Source organism: Chenopodium album, chromosome 11, assembly GCF_948465745.1.
Source record: "Chenopodium album chromosome 11, dcCheAlbu1.1, whole genome shotgun sequence".
Classification (NCBI taxonomy): Eukaryota; Viridiplantae; Streptophyta; class Magnoliopsida; order Caryophyllales; family Amaranthaceae; genus Chenopodium; species Chenopodium album.
Genome location: NC_137844.1, coordinates 948,657 through 966,941, shown reverse-complemented (window position 1 = coordinate 966,941; position 18,285 = coordinate 948,657). Strand labels below are relative to the sequence as shown.

At 34.2% G+C, this 18,285-nt stretch overlaps 3 protein-coding genes and 1 non-coding gene across 4 annotated transcripts; 3 read left to right on the top strand and 1 right to left on the bottom strand.

The window, feature by feature from the left end:
- Positions 1–2,978: 2,978 nt before the first annotated feature.
- On the top strand, positions 2,979–8,500 carry LOC145568030 (histidine kinase CKI1-like). Its single transcript, XM_081627474.1, has 10 exons — positions 2,979–3,035; positions 3,223–3,459; positions 4,731–5,411; positions 5,535–5,910; positions 6,017–6,543; positions 6,656–7,653; positions 7,740–7,968; positions 8,058–8,243; positions 8,356–8,410; positions 8,493–8,500. Exons 1-10 carry the CDS (start codon positions 2,979–2,981, stop codon positions 8,498–8,500), a joined length of 3,354 nt encoding a protein of 1,117 aa, XP_081483600.1.
- Positions 8,501–9,051: 551 nt separating this feature from the next.
- LOC145568132 (ribosomal RNA small subunit methyltransferase-like) lies at positions 9,052–11,329 on the bottom strand. Its single transcript, XM_081627566.1, has 2 exons — positions 10,913–11,329; positions 9,052–9,987 (listed from the first exon to the last, which is right to left on the bottom strand). The coding sequence occupies exons 1-2, from the start codon at positions 11,213–11,215 to the stop codon at positions 9,199–9,201; spliced, it is 1,092 nt and encodes a 363-aa protein (XP_081483692.1). The 5' UTR covers positions 11,216–11,329; the 3' UTR covers positions 9,052–9,198.
- A 749-nt stretch (positions 11,330–12,078) lies between these two features.
- Positions 12,079–12,150, top strand: TRNAH-GUG (transfer RNA histidin (anticodon GUG)). Its single transcript has one exon. It is a non-coding gene; the product is annotated as a tRNA-His (tRNA).
- Positions 12,151–12,235: 85 nt separating this feature from the next.
- On the top strand, positions 12,236–18,223 carry LOC145567091 (DNA replication licensing factor MCM7-like). The gene is made up of 15 exons (XM_081626318.1): positions 12,236–12,400; positions 12,500–12,567; positions 12,921–12,980; positions 13,072–13,295; positions 13,989–14,166; positions 14,374–14,496; positions 14,664–14,753; positions 15,021–15,163; positions 15,407–15,584; positions 16,044–16,235; positions 16,476–16,648; positions 16,762–16,965; positions 17,275–17,440; positions 17,569–17,790; positions 17,957–18,223. The coding sequence occupies exons 1-15, from the start codon at positions 12,367–12,369 to the stop codon at positions 18,059–18,061; spliced, it is 2,160 nt and encodes a 719-aa protein (XP_081482444.1). The 5' UTR covers positions 12,236–12,366; the 3' UTR covers positions 18,062–18,223.
- Positions 18,224–18,285: the final 62 nt, after the last annotated feature.

Sequence of the window (18,285 nt, the reverse complement as noted above, 5' to 3'; positions counted from 1 at the left end):
TTGCTACGGATTATTGTTGTAACAATTAAAAGTAACAATAATTAAGAATGACAGTTCAGAATTTGGTATCAAGCCACATAAACATTTTTTTTCATACCCAATTCTGATATTCTAAATCTACCACAATACTCAACTAAAACCCAAGAAACATTGATTTTTAACAAAAATCCATTGAGATTGCAAATACTTTTTTTTAAAAAAAATAATTTTTTAAAGTGATTAATTAATTTTTTTTTTTTTTTTTGAAAGCATTGATTAAATTAATTTATTACTTAAAAGTTTTTGATTTTTTTGAATTTTTAATTATCAACCACACACAAAACGTATTGCTAAGACAAAGGGGTCCAAATTCCAATTTTCCCTTGGTAAAAAATGTCTAAAAATAAAATTATATTGCATCTAATAACAAAATTAATAGATGTTGATGAGCCACTATATTACACAAAAATAAGTTAAATACTACAAAAATCGTTTAGCCTTGATTTTTGTTTATTGATGGTTACTACATAAATTCATTATTATTTCTCAAATAAAATTTAAATTTAACACGATTATTATAATTTATCATATTGAATTCATTTACTACTTATAACTTGATGTTTAATTAATCTCTTTCTTTTACCATGCAATGTACACGCATAGTTATTTCAATTCGATCGTGCCATTGCCTAGGTCAGATTGCTTATAAGTTGGAAATAATTTCCATTAATCACGTCTAATACCTATCCACTTTTCTTTAATATCAAAATTATTGCGCCAACAAAGAAAGGAATTCTAAAATAATAATCAGTGACTTTTGAAATGATTTTCTCGCATACTCTCTAATACCTATTCACTCTTTTCTTTTGAGCTTATGAGCAAAACAGAGAAGAGCAGAAAAAGATTCAGCTAAACATAGCAGAGCATAAAAGATTTCAACAAAGCAACCCACATCATGCCAGCAGCTCAGGACCTGTGCTCTTAATTAAGTCAAAAACGAAACTTTTTTTTGTTTTTGTTTTTATTTTTATTTTTTATTTTTATTTTTATTGTGTAGTACATTTATTTCAACATTCACGTATACATACGTAAAGCTTCATGCACGCTTGACAAAAATATGCATATGTATGATCTTCCATTTAATTGTAACATTTACATAGAAATGTCTACACTAATTTAAATTACCTAGAAACTAAATTCCAGCTAAATGTTGAATACCTGATATATTATGTCTGCTAATTATATTTATCCGATAAAGAAGCTACTACTCTAATCAATATAATATGACTTTATTATATCGTATATACGTATACATATAATAAATAATAGACAATTAAAAAATGCTCTAAGCTTGAATGCAAGGAGGCATCACTTCATATTATAAACTACTTCGTATACAATTATTACTACAATTACTAATTATTCGATATAATAAAAGAAAAGACCATCACAAAAAGAGTTATCCCACCTACTAGCAAGGTTAATTTTGTCTCAAATTTTATAAGATCTTCATAAAATAGTATATAAATAGGGCATTAAGCACACTCTTCAAACACAATAACAAGAGCTAAAAACAATCCTTTACATTATATCCCTCATTTCTCACTTATTAAATTAAGTTACTATACATTTTTTTTTTTTTTTTTGGCAATTCTCCTCTTCCTTTCATCTTTCTACCTATTGGTAAGTTGATCTTCTTGAATCCACAAATTTTAATTTATGTGGAATAAATTAATACATGATTGTCATAATAAGAGCTTTGCTATATATACATTCATTTCATAATTTATACATTTCTTAAACTGATTTTAACTTGTTTTGAAGGTAGTAAAAATTATAATTTCAAAGGAATTTTGACATGTTTTGTCAATACATTTCAACTTCAAGCTAAACAATTTAATGTAAAAATTCATTTTTTGTAAACCCCACATTAGTACATCAATTTTGTACAAAATCAATTTTAAATTTTGAAATCTTTCAACAAGATCTTATGATTTTTCAAATAGCGCGCGAATGAGTATCCATGTGCTTCACTTGGCAAGCTCACGCACGTGCTTCACTTTGCAAGCTCACGCACGTGCCTACTCATGATAAATATCAAATGGATTTGGGTTATCAGAAAAAAAAAAAATCAGCCTTAATGATCCGATAATCCTTTTCTCATTGACAATGACTCTCTCTCTCTCTCTTTTTTGGGATTCAATTCAGCAATCTTTTAGCATCCGGAAAGATTTTATAATTTTTTTTTGGTGTGAATGAAAATGTTTATATGAACATCTCTAATGATCATAATAGATGTATTCAAAATGATGAGTATACACTCATTTTCATTGCTTTTCCCTCAAATCTGATTGATTTGTTTGGATATCATGATTGACTCATTGTTTTGTATAAATACCTCATGTAAAAGGACACAGTTATATTCTTCATTCATGGAGTGGGAAGAAAAAATTTTGCAAATGAAATTTTCAAACAAAATTAGAGAGTACAAATTAAAGTTGTTATTTTTTTTCTTCACAATTTATAAGAAGTCACAATAAATAGTGATGTCAATGAGATTCAATCTCAGGTCTTAAGTATCTTTTTCCAAAACATTAAAAATAGTTATCTTTATTTCATTCGAAGTTTCAAGTTTATATAGTTTATAACTATAAATAAAACATTTACTTATAAATTTTTCAATATATATTTCTTATTACCTTTTATTTTCTTGCCCCTATATACTACCAAAAAAAAAAAAAAATTAATAAAAAAAACTATTTAATTTTTATTCCTTTGGGTTCAAAAACAGGAAAAGAGCCCAATTTTCTTATTTTATTAAATTTACTAAGGCATAATTAATTGCCTCTACAAAAATATAAGGAACTTTGTTACGTTTAAAAATTTGGATAAAACCCTCTTCATAATTAGCTCTATTTCTTGCTTATTTACTTTTTTCTTGATTTTTTTCATACATCTATAACAATGGGATATAGTCCATCATCAATTTGCAAGCTTCAATGGCAGAAATTGTCAAATTAATCGCGCTGAGGCCCATTACTTTCTTTGCCCTCTTGGTAAGCAATACAACCAGAAAAAAAAAATGAATTTAATGATTATTCCTTATATATTACTAACTACATAAATAGTTGATAAAAATGTTTTTTTTCGCACCTAAATTCATTTGTTACTAATAGCCGAAGATAATCCTTGGTGCTATGATTATTTGAAATTTAATCGTGCTTTGTTACTTGTTACATACAGACGTTTGCTGTGTTGTCGTTGCCTAGTGTCATCATCCCAATATGGTATCAGATGATGAAAAACATTGAGAAGAATGTGGGCAAGGAAACAAGTTATGCTAGTTACGAGCTAATTAAAAATGTTCAAGACGTCGCAAAACTAATTCCTCCCATAAATTCATCAGCAATTGATCTAGCAAATGTTTTGAACATTGATAATACGCGTGACAAACTTTTATTTCCTGATATTCAAAAGGAGGTTCGTGATCTTCCTTGTTTTGTTTTTGAGATTTGTTTTAGCCTTAATATTTTCTGATTACGATTTATTTTGGATTATCTTATTAACCATGCTGATTATATAGCAAATGTAGTGAAATCTCCATTGATATTGATAATAAGAATCACAAAGATATTCTATAGAAAAAAAAAAGAATCACACATTTCACATAAATATTTTAAGTAACCTAACTTATAAAGTATAGTACTTGTACATGTAATTTGAGGTTAATTTTTTTGTTAAGATTTTGAAAAATGTCGATCACTTTGTATGTTTATCTAACATAACAAACAAAAATTTCTTATTTGTAATAATAAAAAGTAATCAAGTAATAAATTTTTAACAAAGGGTATGTAATAATCTCAATTACAATAGACAGACTATAATTTTCAAGATTTCTAGAGTAAATTGTTACTGAGATATTATACAATAACTTTCCAAATTATAAGATTTTCTATTAATATGACAACTAAGGACAAGGTTATTAGGATAACATATACGTGGCACAATGGTATGTAAATATAGTAGGCCAATTACAGCTTTGATATATTTATGACTTTATGTGAACGAATAATAATAATAATAAGGGGTAATAACTTATCAAGCTGTTAATAGCATAAATTAAGATCGAATTCTATCGATCTAATAAATATAAGAAACTTCTCTTAATTAAAATGATTGATTTGATTGTACAATTACAACCATTTGCTGTCTTAAAATCAAACTAATATTCTAACAATCATCTTTAACTCAAGGAAAAAATATAAAATGGTCTTTTATTTTGTTTAAGTAATTTTTAAGGATCCCAAAAAAAAAAAAGTAATTTTTAAGGAGTATGAGAATTTTTTGATAAAGTGAATTGTATTGAACCGTAATTATCTATTCTATTAAATTAAAGCATATTTAATTTCAACAAATCCCCTAAAAAAAGTTTATCAATTTTTTTTCTTCTCAAAATGACATTTATTTTAGCTATTCAAAAAAAAAAAAAAATGACATTTATTTTAGATCAAGGAGTATTTGATATTTATTGTTATAAAAAGAATCATCAATATTTAGAACAACTATAGTCGATAGCTCAATTGATGAATTAAGTACCATAAAAAGGTGATAATGAAATTAAATTTAAGTTACAAGTAAACGAGTAAACGAAATTCATGTTAATGATTAATGTTAATATTGTACTTACTTATGTTAATATTGTACTCTAATAATATTTTTACTATTTTGACTAAGGTTTGATATATTTTCAGGTTGCGCCTGCATTATTTATATCACTATTGGTCATACCTCATACAATCCAAGCTTCATACATTGGATTGGATGGCCTCTTCTTTTCATATATCAAAGTAGATGATCAAATATTTGCAATATACTCAAACTCAACTTTTGCAAATAATCTTGATCATTACACTTGGTATACTCAACTAGTAAAATCTACTAGTGGAGAATTACTTGGAGAAGCCAACATCACAAAACCTCTCATTGTAGTCAATGAGATATGGTTCAAAATAGCTATGGATAGCCCAAATGGCTATGCATCACTAGGGTCTCGATGGAGTACTAACGATGGAAAAGAATCGTCGATTCTATTCTTAGACACCGCGAGGCTAGGTAGAGCCGGAGCTATATCTCTCGGGTTTTCTAGTGAAGAAGTAACAACGATCTTCTCTAGTACAAACCTTTTAGGTGTAAGCTTGTACATGGCAACCCTTGGTGGTGACAAGGTACTAATGGATGGGATAAAAGACGTCGACATAAAAATTAAGAATGACAAAGCTTTGGTGCTAGGTAGCAACCAAACTTATACAGGTGAAATTTCATGCACTTCCAACAACAATGGTGTTACCAATATTGGTGGTACCGCCTTAGACATTGGAGGAGCCAATTTCATTTTCTATTGCTCGTCAATTGATGTTGCAAGGGTGCCAATGGTATGATTTCGATCTTGTAGTTTCACAATCCATATGAATTATATACATTGTCAATATTACATATACATAGTATGGTGAAATTTTCATTTTTCATATGTTAATAATTGTATGGTTTTCTTGTAGGTATATGTATTGGCTTATCCAAGCAATGGATTAATCATCAATGTCCACAATCACACAAAGGTGGAATTGATACTTTTAATTATCATGTTGATTGGCATGATAATCTCTGTGTTCGCGTTTGTCACCTTGGTTGTTAGAGCGGCTAGGAGGGAAGTGCACTTGCGTGCAGCATACATGAGGGAAATGGAGAAAACAGCACAAGCTGAGAGAAAGAGCATTAAGCAAAGCTTGGCCTTTGCGAGTGCTAACCATGATGTTCGCGGTTATTTAGCTTGCATCAAGGGCTTGACCGAACTCTCTGCTTCTGATCTTTCTCCCTTTTCTCAAGTTGCTTCTAACTTGAGGAAGATAGATACTTGTGTTGAGGATCTTTTAGGTAATACGAAGTATAAACATATGTATACATACATGTTTTATTCATGAAAGATTGTTCATAACAACTAATTCATCTTTTTTTTTTTTTTTTCCTTGTTGAAATGCAGCATTAGTGAATTCCATCCTAGATTACAGCAAGATAGAAGCAGGAAAAATGCAATTGGATGAGAATGAATTCAACTTAGCACAACTGCTTGAAGACGAAGCTGATTTACACCACCCGGTTGCCATGAAAAAGGGAGTCGAGGTGATCCTAGACCCTTGTGATGGTTCCATCTTCAGGTACTCCCTAGTAAGAGGTGACCGCGGCAAGCTCAAGCAGATCCTTGGAAACTTGATAAGCAATGCAATTAAGTTCACTTCACAAGGGAACATCTGTATCAAATGCCAAGCAAAGAAACCGAGCTTTGAGAACCCTATTATTACTTCGAACAGGTTGTCAAATGATCTCGAAGACATGAAGATAATCAAGCAAGATTCAAACTGCATGGAGTTTGAGTTTATGGTGGAAGATACAGGTCCTGGGATCCCTAAGGACAAGCGTAGTTCGATCTTTGAGAACTTTGTTCAAGTCAAAGAAAACTCTGCAGGGCAAGTTGGAACCGGTTTGGGACTAGGCATTGTACAATCTTTGGTATGTATGTTTGGCAATAAAATTAGGTTAATCTATTTACTAAAATGTTATTGATAGTCTCATACACCCATTTGAATGTAGCACTAATGTGGTGTATGAATATAATTTGCAGGTAAAATTGATGGGGGGAGACATAGAAATCGTAGACAAAGCCAATGGCGAACAAGGGACATGCTTCAAATTCGACATCTTTTTGATAGTACAAGAGGAATGTTTGGATAACCCGAAGCAAGAATTGATAGAGAATAGTGACGTCAATTCGGGCTCAGGGTTAAGCACGTGTGTTCGTAGTCCCAGGGGTGAAAAGTCTTTGGTGATTCTCTTGATAAAAAATGATGCGCGGAGAGGAATGATCCATAGATACATGGAGAACCTTGGTGTAAAATTGAAGGTCCTAAGCCAGGGGAAGCAACTCTCTCCGACTCTTAAGAAGGTCAAATCTATGCTCATTGATCCTCTATTTAACTCATCTTCAGGGAGGTCAGACACGAGCCCTCCTCGTGGAACCTACTTGAGTAACAGCTCTGATCGCAGTGGTAGAGGTGGGTCCAAACTCCCTCCTCTCAATATGATGGAATGCATACTGCTTGTAATAGATTGCAATGCAGGGGATGATTTTCAGAAAATGCAGAGATTGGTGTCTGACTTTAGAAAGGACTTATACATGACATGCATAAAGGTGGTTTGGCTCAGTAGGCCTGACACCCGCAGGGCTAACTTACAAGGTTTACCAGATGAGAGTCTCCCTTCGACAGATCTTATCATATCGGAGCCTCTTCATGGGTCACGCTTATTAAGGATCGTGAACCTTCTTCCTGAGTTTGGGGGTGATTCTGTAAGATCTCCTACTTCTGGGAGATCAAAGAGATCCAATACTAGTGTTGCAGTTTTAATAAGCAACACACAGTCGGAAACTGAAGAAGACAATGTCAAGTCTAGTGATGGGGAGATCAAGCTAGTAAGAAATAGGCGAAGCTTACAATTAACAACTAGTGGTGATAACTATGCTCATGAGCAAGAAGCCCCTCAAGTTCTAATGAGCTCGAGCAGTGATAAGTCCACGTCGATGACTAATACTACTCAAATGGGAGAAATACAAGAAGTTCCAAGGTAACGTAATGATATTAGTATATTCACTTACAAGTTGTGTTTGATTCAAAGAAAATGTTTTCAATTTCATATTTTTGTGTTAACAGGGATGCAGAGACCGAGAAATCTCCCTTGGAAGGGAAAAAAATACTGCTTGTTGAAGATCATATGTTACAAAGAATGCTTGCTGAAGCATGTGTTAAGCGCTTAGGTGCCGAAACTCAAACATGTGAAAATGGCGAAGAAGCTCTTGAGGTGGTCTGCAAAGCTTTGAGCAACCAGCAAAGTGGAGAACCCTCTAAGTTTCCATATGATTTTATAATCATGGACTGTGAGGTAAGCTACCCAAATTTATTTCTATTCAACTTATGAGATACAGTAATTCACAATTTTCACTAACCTGAGGTATCTTGTGTTTATCTCAGATGCCAGTGATGACTGGCTTCGAAGCAACACAGAAAATCCGAGAAGAAGAGAAGAAGTACGGAGTACACATTCCGATTATTGCACTGTCAGTTCATGAGGTTGATGGAGGGGAAGGCAGGAAGATTGCTGAGGTTGGAATAGATTTCCACCTGACAAAGCCACTCCGTGGTGAAGAGCTTCTTAAAGTACTACAAAATCTGTTATAAACTAAGATAATTGTATCAATTATACATTTACTTTATGTATCAGTAGGTCCTTAGAAATGTGCCTGCAAAATCCTGTTATTTATTTATGCAGTGTGCAGGTACATATAGGCTATCCAAAGTAGGTACTAAGTGTAATCCGAATGGATGTTAGTTTACTCCTACAGTTTTATAAATATAAGTAACCGTTTTTATGTTATGTTTTCCTGTCAATGGTGATACTTTTAACAGCAATATGAGTGACCGCACACGACCCTGTAATACTTGATAAATGCTAACCATTTCCAACGGATTATACATACTCCCTCTACGACCATACTTCGATTATTGAGTTACTCCATAACTCTTTACGCCCTTTGACTGCTAACAGCTACTACGTCTACTAATGGTTGTTAGTAAAGAAATATAGCCATGTTTACCAAAAATAATCTATATAGCTCAAATTTTTACTGACAAACGGTTCAATAAGTGATCTGCATTGCTCAAGTTGTCAACACAAGTATTTTCGATCAGAATCAAACCATACAGTATATATTTCATATTGATAAACATTCAACGAGTATGAGTATATAAGATAACGAAGATACGAAGAAAAACAGATTCTACTAGTACATAGATCAAATTTGTTGCCACTCGCGTTTATAATATTTGGATATAACAAATTGTATGGAATAATGAAAGCAAGAAGCAAAATTGGGAGCATGTATTAAAGAAATGTGTCAACTAAAAAGAAACGGAGGAAGTACGGAGCATTTAACAAAGCAAGTATGTATAAAGATAGAGTGAGTACTTGGAAAAAGATTGCATTGGACTGAATGAAAATTGCGTCCAAGCAGTACAATAGAAACAGTGAATTTAGAAGAAGAAATAGTTGTTAAGATTCTCAGGAGATAAAAGGGTACAATTATCACAAGGAAATAAATAACATATTGAATCACTATTTTTTACTAGTGAAGTGAATACCGGCCTGGTTGAAAACTGATAATAAGTGAATGAACTCATTTTGTGTGAGCTTGGAAGATCTTTTGTCTGCGTAATCATACCGCTTTAACACATCTATCACCTTAGCTTTAAAATTAGGATCATTTGCTTGCATATCATTATCAGAGTCTGAATCCGAACCTTCAACATCCATTTCATCTTCATCGGCTTTTCCATTATCCACTTCCATAGTTTCATCCTCGTCTACCTGATCATCTTTCTCATCGGCTAAAAGAGACATATCAATTGCCTCTGAGTCATTTGTCAATTGTCCTAAAGACTCTAAGGTCCTGTAGTTCTTCTCTAGCATTTCAAGAACCTTTTTCTGACCAAAAATCGATCCAAGTGTCTTGTTCTTTCGGCTGAAACATAAAGAGAGCAGCCCATTCCACTCCTTAAGTTTGCCAGCTGGTATAGGAAGAGGCTTTCTTGGTTCAATACGAACGACTGAGGAGTCAACCTTAGGTGGGGGTCTGAAATTATTCTTCCCAACTTTGAGGAGATGGAAGACCCGAGCAAGGAGCTGAGTGTTCACTGAGAGACGGCAATAGAGCTTGTCACCTGGTTGAGCAACAAGCCTCATCGCAAATTCTCTTTGGAACATTATAATTGCACATCTGAAGTTTTGCCTTTGATTGATGTCCAACAACTTGAACACAAGTGGGGAAGAGATCTGGTAAGGGATGTTGGCGACACAGATATCAAAAAAAGGAAGCTCACACTTGAGAACATCTCCTTGGATAACCTGTAGACGAATTGAAGAATGTCAGCACTCAGGAGGACATAACAGATCAAGATGCTGTATAAATGAATGATCCATTAATTTGTCAAGCCACAAAACCAAGCAGAGGTTACAGTCTGATATGTAATCCGAACTTGTCTAGTTAAATGTTAACAGTCCTATCTACATCAGAAAGTAAACATTTATCAATTCAAAATTCAACGATTAACAAAAAGAGTTCATGATGCTACAAATTGAGATGAAAGCAATAGATATGCCGGTCAACTGTTTTGTTCCAAGGAAACCTCAGAGCAAGCACAGCAGCAAGCTCTTTGGGAATCAAAGGTGCATGATTTAGCACACTGATCATTATCATACACATCAACGGGAATTTTCTATATATACAGTGGAGCACCAAAATAAACAAACTTATAAGAAATCAGGAGCTATAAACCCTACAAAGCCTCCTTTTGAAGGTCCAATTCATTCCTCTTTTGTACTTGTACCCAATATTGCCTAAAACTAAAGGATAAACCAGCAAGTATAATAACGAAATTTTGATTATACCACACCCAATTTAGATGCATCTACAATCATAATAGCAAAATAATACATACTGGGTAATATTTCCTCCAATTAAACATCAAAAGTCTCACAAAATTCAGAATCTAAAAACTCAAAATAATAACGAACAGGCCCTAATTTCCAATATTGAGTTCAAATCAGCATCGCAGAACTCCAGTTGCCCTATTATCTTCAACAAGTTTCATTCTTGCAACTCAACAAAAGCCCAATACAACAAATAACCAAAAAAAATTCAATTTTTCTCCTTTGAAAATTTAGAATTTCTAACCATTAAATTTATAGGAAATTCAAGCTCCACAAAATCCCTTCAATTAAACAAAAAAACATAAAATCTTTTAACAATAAAAAAGGTGGGAAAAAGAACCTCTAAACGAGTAGACAAAGGGGTGCCTTGAAAACGGCGTTTAAGCTCAAGAACCATACGAGGATCCAATTCAACAGCAACAACTTTCTTGCCAGCTTCTAGAAGCTTCTTAGTAAGATTACCAGTACCTGGACCAATTTCCAGGATAACATCTGTAGGTTTAATACCAGCTTTCTGAACAATTGATTCAACCAACATTGGATTTTTCAAAATGTGTTGTCCCTTTGATTTGTGAAAGGGTATTCCTCCTTGAAAATGGTTGCTCCCCTTTTGTTTCTCTTTTCTGATTTTTCCGCCCGCCATTTTTGTGCTGTCAAAAACCTTCACAAGTTCTCAGTTTTCAGGGAGTGAAAGGAAGGTTTGGTTGCAGTATGTTAGGGTTTTGAAACAAGGATGACATTCATACGTTACGGAGTAATTATATTGTTTGGGTGGCCCTTCCCTTAAGGCCTTAATAATGCCACTAAAATGACTAAATGATCTAATACGGTCCACTCCTGCAATTGATTCGAGTCGAGTCGAGTTTCAGTCTGTTCGAGCTCAGTTTGATAATCCGTAAAAATTACTCGTGTTCGAACAATCTCAAGCTTGAATGAGGTTTTAAAAATCTTGCTCGGACTTGGTTCGTTTAAAATTTGGCTTATTCGAGTTTTGTTCACAAACACAATCATTTGCATTTCGAGTATAAGTATGAGCTTGAACGAGTTTAAATCGGGTTTGATTAACTAAACATGTCCTAATTTATGATATAAAATAAATAATTTCTCAAGTTTTAACGCATCCATTTAATTTTACATAAGACTTTTTTTTTTTTTTTTTTTTTTACATAGAAAAAAAGGTAATGACTGAATTTTTACGCCTTTATATGATGAAACTATTATTACTTTTTACAAATTATATGATTAAAGATATATAAATTATATTGAGTTTTATTAGGGCGTGAAAAACTTGTCAATGAACATTATCAAGTTGAAAATGATGTTCGAGCTATGTTCATTTATTCGAAGAGCTTATAACTTTTGTTCAAGCATTATCAAGGCCTTGTTATTTTGAAGTTTGAACTATTCAGAAGCTTAAAAAGAAGAGGGTGTAAAGGAATGCAAAGGTAAACTATCCAAAAAAACCAAAGAAGTCTGTAATTAATCACCTTTATAATGAACAATAAAGTGGCTGTAGTTTAGTGGTTAGAATTCCATGTTGTGGCCGTGGAGACCTGGGCTCGAATCCCAGCAGCCACAATTTCTGTTTTTTTGGTCTTCTTCCCGCAAAACTCCATTCAATTCCCTTAACTTGCCACGTCATCAACCCGCGCTTTTCTTCACCCATTTTCCCGCCAAAATTCTCCCTATCTCTCTCCCTTTACCCTCTTTCTCTCTCCTCAAGGCCGCCATTTCTGCAACTCTCCACTTTCTCTCTCTACAAGCACACTTTCTCTCTCTTCTGCAACTGCAAGAATGAACAACGACGTCGACTATGAACAAGATCGAGGTATTTCCATGTCCTTCTTCTTCGATTTTCTCTCTCCTCTTTTTTTTTTTTTCTCTCTTTGTGTAATTGCTTTTGGTTTGGTTTGGTTTGGTTTTACAGGTCTTGCTCGAGATTTTCTCGTCAACTTCGCTGATATTCATGGCGAAGCCAAGTATATGAATATTCTTGTAAGTTTTTACTTCCTATCTTCGTTTTCTCTTCAATTTAGGGTTTATGCTTTACTTCGGAAATTTGCAGTTGTTAGGGTTTATGTTCAGTTCGGAATTGTGTAATTGTTAGGTGTTTGATGTTAATTTGAAGAATACATTGTTTGTTTTGGGTTCGGAAATGTGTAATTGTTAGGTTTTTGATACTTAATTTGAAGAATAATTTGCTTATTTTGATTTCGAATATATGATTGTCAGGTTTTTGATGTTAATTTTTTTTTGTTTATTGAGTTCGGAAAGGTCTAATTGGTAGGTTTTGATATTAATCTGAAGAATAAATTGATTAATTTTTATAATGTTGATTATAATTACAGCAAGACGTGGCGAATCGGAAGAGTCGAGCAATACAAATAGATCTGGAAGATTTGTTCAATGTAAGCTATTTTTTTTTTCAAATTTTGTTGTAAAGTGTTGCATTTTAATGTTCGTTAGAGGTTATAAGTTGATCCAATTTAATATGTGTAGTATAAGGACTCGGATGATGAGTTTGTGAGGAAAGTAACTGAGAATACGAAGAGGTACATTGGTATTTTTGCGGAGGCTATCGATGAGCTTATGCCGGAGCCAACGGAGCCGTTTGTTGATGATGATCATGACATTCTGATGACTCAGAGGGCCGAAGAAGGGACTGAGAATGCTGATGGATCAGATCTTTTTCAGAAAATGCCGGCTGAAATCAAGCGGTTTTAGTAAGGACACTTCTCATTTATTGAATTGTCTATAGCTTAATGTAGATTTAGGTAATTGAGTGAATGCTTGTGTGTGCTACTATGAGTGTGTGTTTGTCCTTTTTAGCTTATTGTCAGTAAATTCTGAAATGTAGACAGGAATTGTGTAAGAAAATGTTTCTAGATAACATGAAAGAAAATTTTAAGGGGATGAGTGTGAACTGTGAAGTGCTGAAATTTATGTAAAGATTATGACTTTTGTGTGAAGAGTGCTCATTACTTATGGTGGTTGGTTTGGAGAATTAATTTTCGTTCCAAACTAAGTGTTTCTAAGATTAGGTGGACAATGGTGTTATTCAGTATTGCATTAGTATTAAGATTTATAATCAATTGTGCATTATTATTTCAAATCATCGATAATATATTGAATAAGAAAAGCTATATACTCCATTTCATATTATGAATCCACTTGTCTACTTTTTCTTATTTTGTGTTGAGGAATAATGCTAAATGCAAAGTTTATTTTGCTAAACTCAATGACTTGTCCCGTTGCATAGGCTTTCAGAAGTTAAGTCCATATCTTTACCTAAATTAAACATGCTTAGTTTACGTAGTGGTCGGCTTTCCTTTTGTAAAGGAAGGTGCCTTAAGGTGGTGCTACCTGATAGCATATGCTGTTTCCTAACGTTTTTTTTTCTTCTGTTTTTTATACAGTGAGGTTTACATACACGCATCTTCAAAGGATCGGCCTTTTACAATCCGAGAGGTCAAGGCTTCCTACATAGGACAGCTTGTCAGAATATCAGGGATTGTGACTCGCTGTTCGGATGTTAAGCCTTTGATGCAGGTGGCAGTTTATACTTGCGAGGATTGTGGTTTTGAAATTTATCAGGTAACTTTACCGATGATTTTCAAACACATTCTTGTGGACATATGTACATTGATTCTATGATGGCATTAATTTCAATAGTAGTCAATACACGCTACATAGTACTATCCATCTTCAGAAAGTTACTGGCTCTAAAGTTTATATCATTTTGAAGACCTTAGCTTCTCATGTGCTGTTTTTATTTGCTTATTTAACTTTTGTTGTGAACAGGAAGTAACAGCCAGAATTTTCATGCCCCTATTTGAATGTCCTTCAAATCGTTGCAAAACAAACAACACAAAGGGAAACCTCATTCTTCAGCTGAGAGCATCAAAGTTCCTGAAGTTTCAAGAGGTTACCTGTTAACTTTGTTCATCCTATTATAAGATAGGCAGATGAAACCATACGTTCTGCCTTCTTGAAACTTAAGCATTAGTTGCCCTTTTTTTTTTTTGTGTCTATTTCGATGCTTTTTATATTTCTTGACTCACTGAGTTTACTTTTGTTACTTCAACTTTCAGGCCAAGATTCAAGAATTAGCTGAACATGTTCCAAAAGGGCACATCCCAAGGTCCATGACAATCCATCTAAGGGGTGAATTGACTCGAAAGGTTGTGGCTTCTTCTTGCATATGCTTTAATGTGAAAAATTTTGATATGTCAAAGCCTCCCAGTAGAAGAAATTCATGGTGTACTCTACAGATTATATATGTCATATCGATAGTAGTGACTAGCTTTTTATGTTTCTCTTGTCAAAAATATGTGATGAATATTTTCGTCTTAGTTTTGAGTGAGGAGGGCGCAGTTGTCCCTCTTAGTTTTATATGAGTGGTAGTTTCCCTGTAGTTTGTATTTACTTTTCCTTGGTAATATTTTCAGGTTGCACCTGGTGATGTTGTTGAATTATCAGGAATATTCCTGCCAATCCCTTATACTGGATTTAGAGCTATGCGAGCTGGCTTAGTGGCAGATACATACTTGGAGGCTATGTCCGTCACTCACTTTAAACGAAAATATGAAGAGTAAGATACTTTACTACCCCATCTGAACTCACTGCCATGGTCTACTTATATTCGTTTCAATCTTTCATCTCAGCTTTCCTTACTGAGTTCTAGCTCAGAAGACTCTGAAGTCATTTTGGATATTTATCCTCTTTGACTCTAAAAAATTATTAGTTATCTTTCTTGTTTGTTGCACAAGGGTTTGAAGAGAATAACATTTATACAAGAAACTCCATGAAAAGGCCTTTTATTTCTTTTTTACAGGTATGAGCTGAGGAATGAAGAGGAAGAACATATTGCTCGCTTATCTGAGGATGGGGACATCTATAATAAGTTGTCACGATCATTAGCTCCTGAAATCTATGGGCATGAAGATGTTAAGAAAGCCCTACTTCTGCTCCTTGTTGGTGCCCCTCACAGAAAACTAAAAGATGGAATGCAAGTAAGCAGACAGAGAAAAAACATCTTACTATTCTCTTTTAATACATTTAAACCCCCCTCCCCACTTTGCTCAGGCTGCTTATACTTTGAAAAGATCAGTTGTTGAGTGAATCATTGGGTGGTTTTGTATTACTATGATAATTGGTACTAAAGATTATTTATTATATTTTGTATTCCTCTCATAAGTGGTGTCTGCTTGAGCTACACTCTTGTCCTGTTTCTTTAGTACCTTAGCTTTCCTGTTGTCCATCATTTAAGTTGTACAGTTGCCTAAAAAATCGTTGGGTAGTAAGGGCAGGTTTATGGCTGGGGTGGGAGATGGAAAGCACTAGGTTTTTGATAAAGCCATTGTACAACCTGATTGATGATAATTTTTGTGTTCACACATGAGATTCTATTATTCTTTTACATTTCCTGTTATACGACCTTTAACCTGTAAAGATCTCTTTTTGGATTGCAGATAAGGGGAGATGTACATATATGCTTGATGGGTGATCCTGGTGTTGCCAAAAGTCAGCTTCTGAAGCACATAATAAATGTAGCTCCAAGGGGTGTCTATACCACTGGAAGAGGAAGCAGTGGAGTTGGTCTAACTGCTGCTGTGCAGAAAGACCCAGTCACCAATGAAATGGTCCTTGAAGGCGGGGCACTGGTAATAATACTTTCATAAGAATCAATATAGCCATTTGCTTAATAAACAGACTTGTCTTAGATTTATTATAAAAGTGCAACTCTAGATAATATGACAAGTTTGGCACCTTAAGAGAGTAGTTTTTAAATGCCTTAAGCTGTTTATTATTGTGTTGGAGCAGTTCATTGAAGATTTTGTTTTTGTTAGGTGATGTAGTTCATAGGGTTTCTTTAAACTATGCTGATTGCTGGCTTCTACCAGGTGCTAGCGGATATGGGTATATGTGCTATTGATGAGTTTGACAAGATGGAAGAATCAGATCGCACAGCAATACATGAAGTAATGGAACAGCAGACAGTAAGCATCGCCAAGGCTGGGATCACAACTTCACTAAATGCAAGGACTGCAGTTCTTGCTGCTGCAAATCCTGCTTGGTAAAGTGTCAAATTAGTTTGTGCAACTCACTTTCATTGCCTTGTGGCTTAAAAGGAATTCATTAAGGAATTTTCAAAGCACCTCAGTTAAAGCTGTTTCTGGAATGTTTCAGGGGACGGTATGATCTTCGGAGAACACCAGCTGAAAATATTAATCTTCCTCCAGCTCTTTTATCAAGATTTGACCTTCTATGGCTAATCTTAGACAAAGCAGACATGGATACTGATCTTGAATTGGCAAGGCATGTCGTCTATGTTCACCAAAATAAGGAATCTCCTGCACTTGGGTTCACTCCTCTGGAACCATCAGTTCTTAGGTAGGACCTACTTCTAATATCTTCCTTGTCAAGCTATTATGAATTATAATGGATGTGGTTGGGCTCCAGTTTATAAATGCATTTCCTTGTGATATTTGGAAGATTGTTACCCCTTTCTTTTTTGTTCTGTAATGTCTTGAAACTCAGTCTTGTCTTTTTTTAAGTTTGTCATCTTTCAATGAATTATCTTCTTTGTGAATTATTATGCAACTATGCAAGCAAATCAATCCACTATGTTGGATGTTTGAGTCATGTTACTGTATATAGTTAGAGTGGCTCAAGTTTTCACCCTTTAATCTTGATTCTCAGGGCATACATTGCATCTGCACGAAAAGTGTCTCCTAGTGTACCTAGGGAGCTTGAGGAGTATATTGCCAGTGCATACTCCAGCATACGACAGGAAGAAGCTCGGTCAGACACCCCCCATTCATATACAACTATCAGAACTTTACTCAGCATTCTACGGTTATCTGCTGTAAGTCAACAAACTTATTGTTGTCTGAACCTAGGAAGGTGTTAGGCACACCAGTAACAGCAATTAGTTGGAAAGAAGCTAAATACAGAAGATAATTCTTCTTATTGTGATTGCTATAACGTGTGTAGGCACTTGCTAGACTCCGTTTTTCAAGTATTGTGGAACAAAGTGATGTCGATGAAGCACTAAGGTTGATGCAAATGTCAAAATTCTCCCTGTACTCAGATGATCGCCAGAAATCTGGCCTTGATGCCATATCTGACATTTATTCAATCTTAAGAGATGAAGCTGCAAGGACTAACAGATTGGATATCAGCTATGCACATGCTCTTAACTGGATTTCCCGAAAGGTAATTAACAGACCACATTAACCATAATTTGATGTTATCCAAATTTGAGAATGATCATCAATCAACTTTATCTGAATGGCGCCTTTTATTATCACATTCTAGATTTTTTTGTTCTTTTTAAAAGTACCTGCACTTGACAAATCTTTTGGTATCTTTTCTGTCACAGGGATATAGTGAAGCCCAGTTAAAAGAATGTTTAGAAGAGTACGCGGCCCTGAATGTGTGGCAGATCCATCCCAACACCTTCGATATTCGATTCATTGATGCCTAAATGTTGCTGGACGTGTTTATTATCACTCATGCAGAGACAAGCTTTGGGTGCCCTTCATGATGGGTTGTAATTTTATTAGTATGATAGATTTGTAATTTTGAGGTAGATTTTTCTTGTTTACGGTGATTTAATATAATTAGCTGCAAAAGTTTGGGGGTTCAACTAATTCTATGAAACAGACTAGCAAAAAGAAAAAAATTCAGGCATCTGTTGCAATTGCATTG

Bases quoted from the DNA above. Each gene is read 5' to 3' on its own strand.
- LOC145567091 (XM_081626318.1), top strand. From the start codon at position 12,367: ATGAACAACGACGTCGACTATGAACAAGATCGAG. The intron at 12,568-12,920 runs GTAAGTTTTTAC...TTATAATTACAG, and splicing joins CCAAGTATATGAATATTCTT to CAAGACGTGGCGAATCGGAA. The intron at 15,585-16,043 runs GTAAGCAGACAG...TTTGGATTGCAG, and splicing joins AACTAAAAGATGGAATGCAA to ATAAGGGGAGATGTACATAT.
- LOC145568030 (XM_081627474.1), top strand. From the start codon at position 2,979: ATGGCAGAAATTGTCAAATTAATCGCGCTGAGGCCCATTACTTTCTTT. The intron at 5,911-6,016 runs GTAATACGAAGT...GTTGAAATGCAG, and splicing joins TTGTGTTGAGGATCTTTTAG to CATTAGTGAATTCCATCCTA. The intron at 7,654-7,739 runs GTAACGTAATGA...TTGTGTTAACAG, and splicing joins GAAATACAAGAAGTTCCAAG to GGATGCAGAGACCGAGAAAT.
- LOC145568132 (XM_081627566.1), bottom strand. From the start codon at position 11,215: ATGGCGGGCGGAAAAATCAGAAAAGAGAAACAAAAGGGGAGCAACCAT. The intron at 9,988-10,912 runs GTTCTTTTTCCC...ATTCGTCTACAG, and splicing joins CTTTGTCTACTCGTTTAGAG to GTTATCCAAGGAGATGTTCT.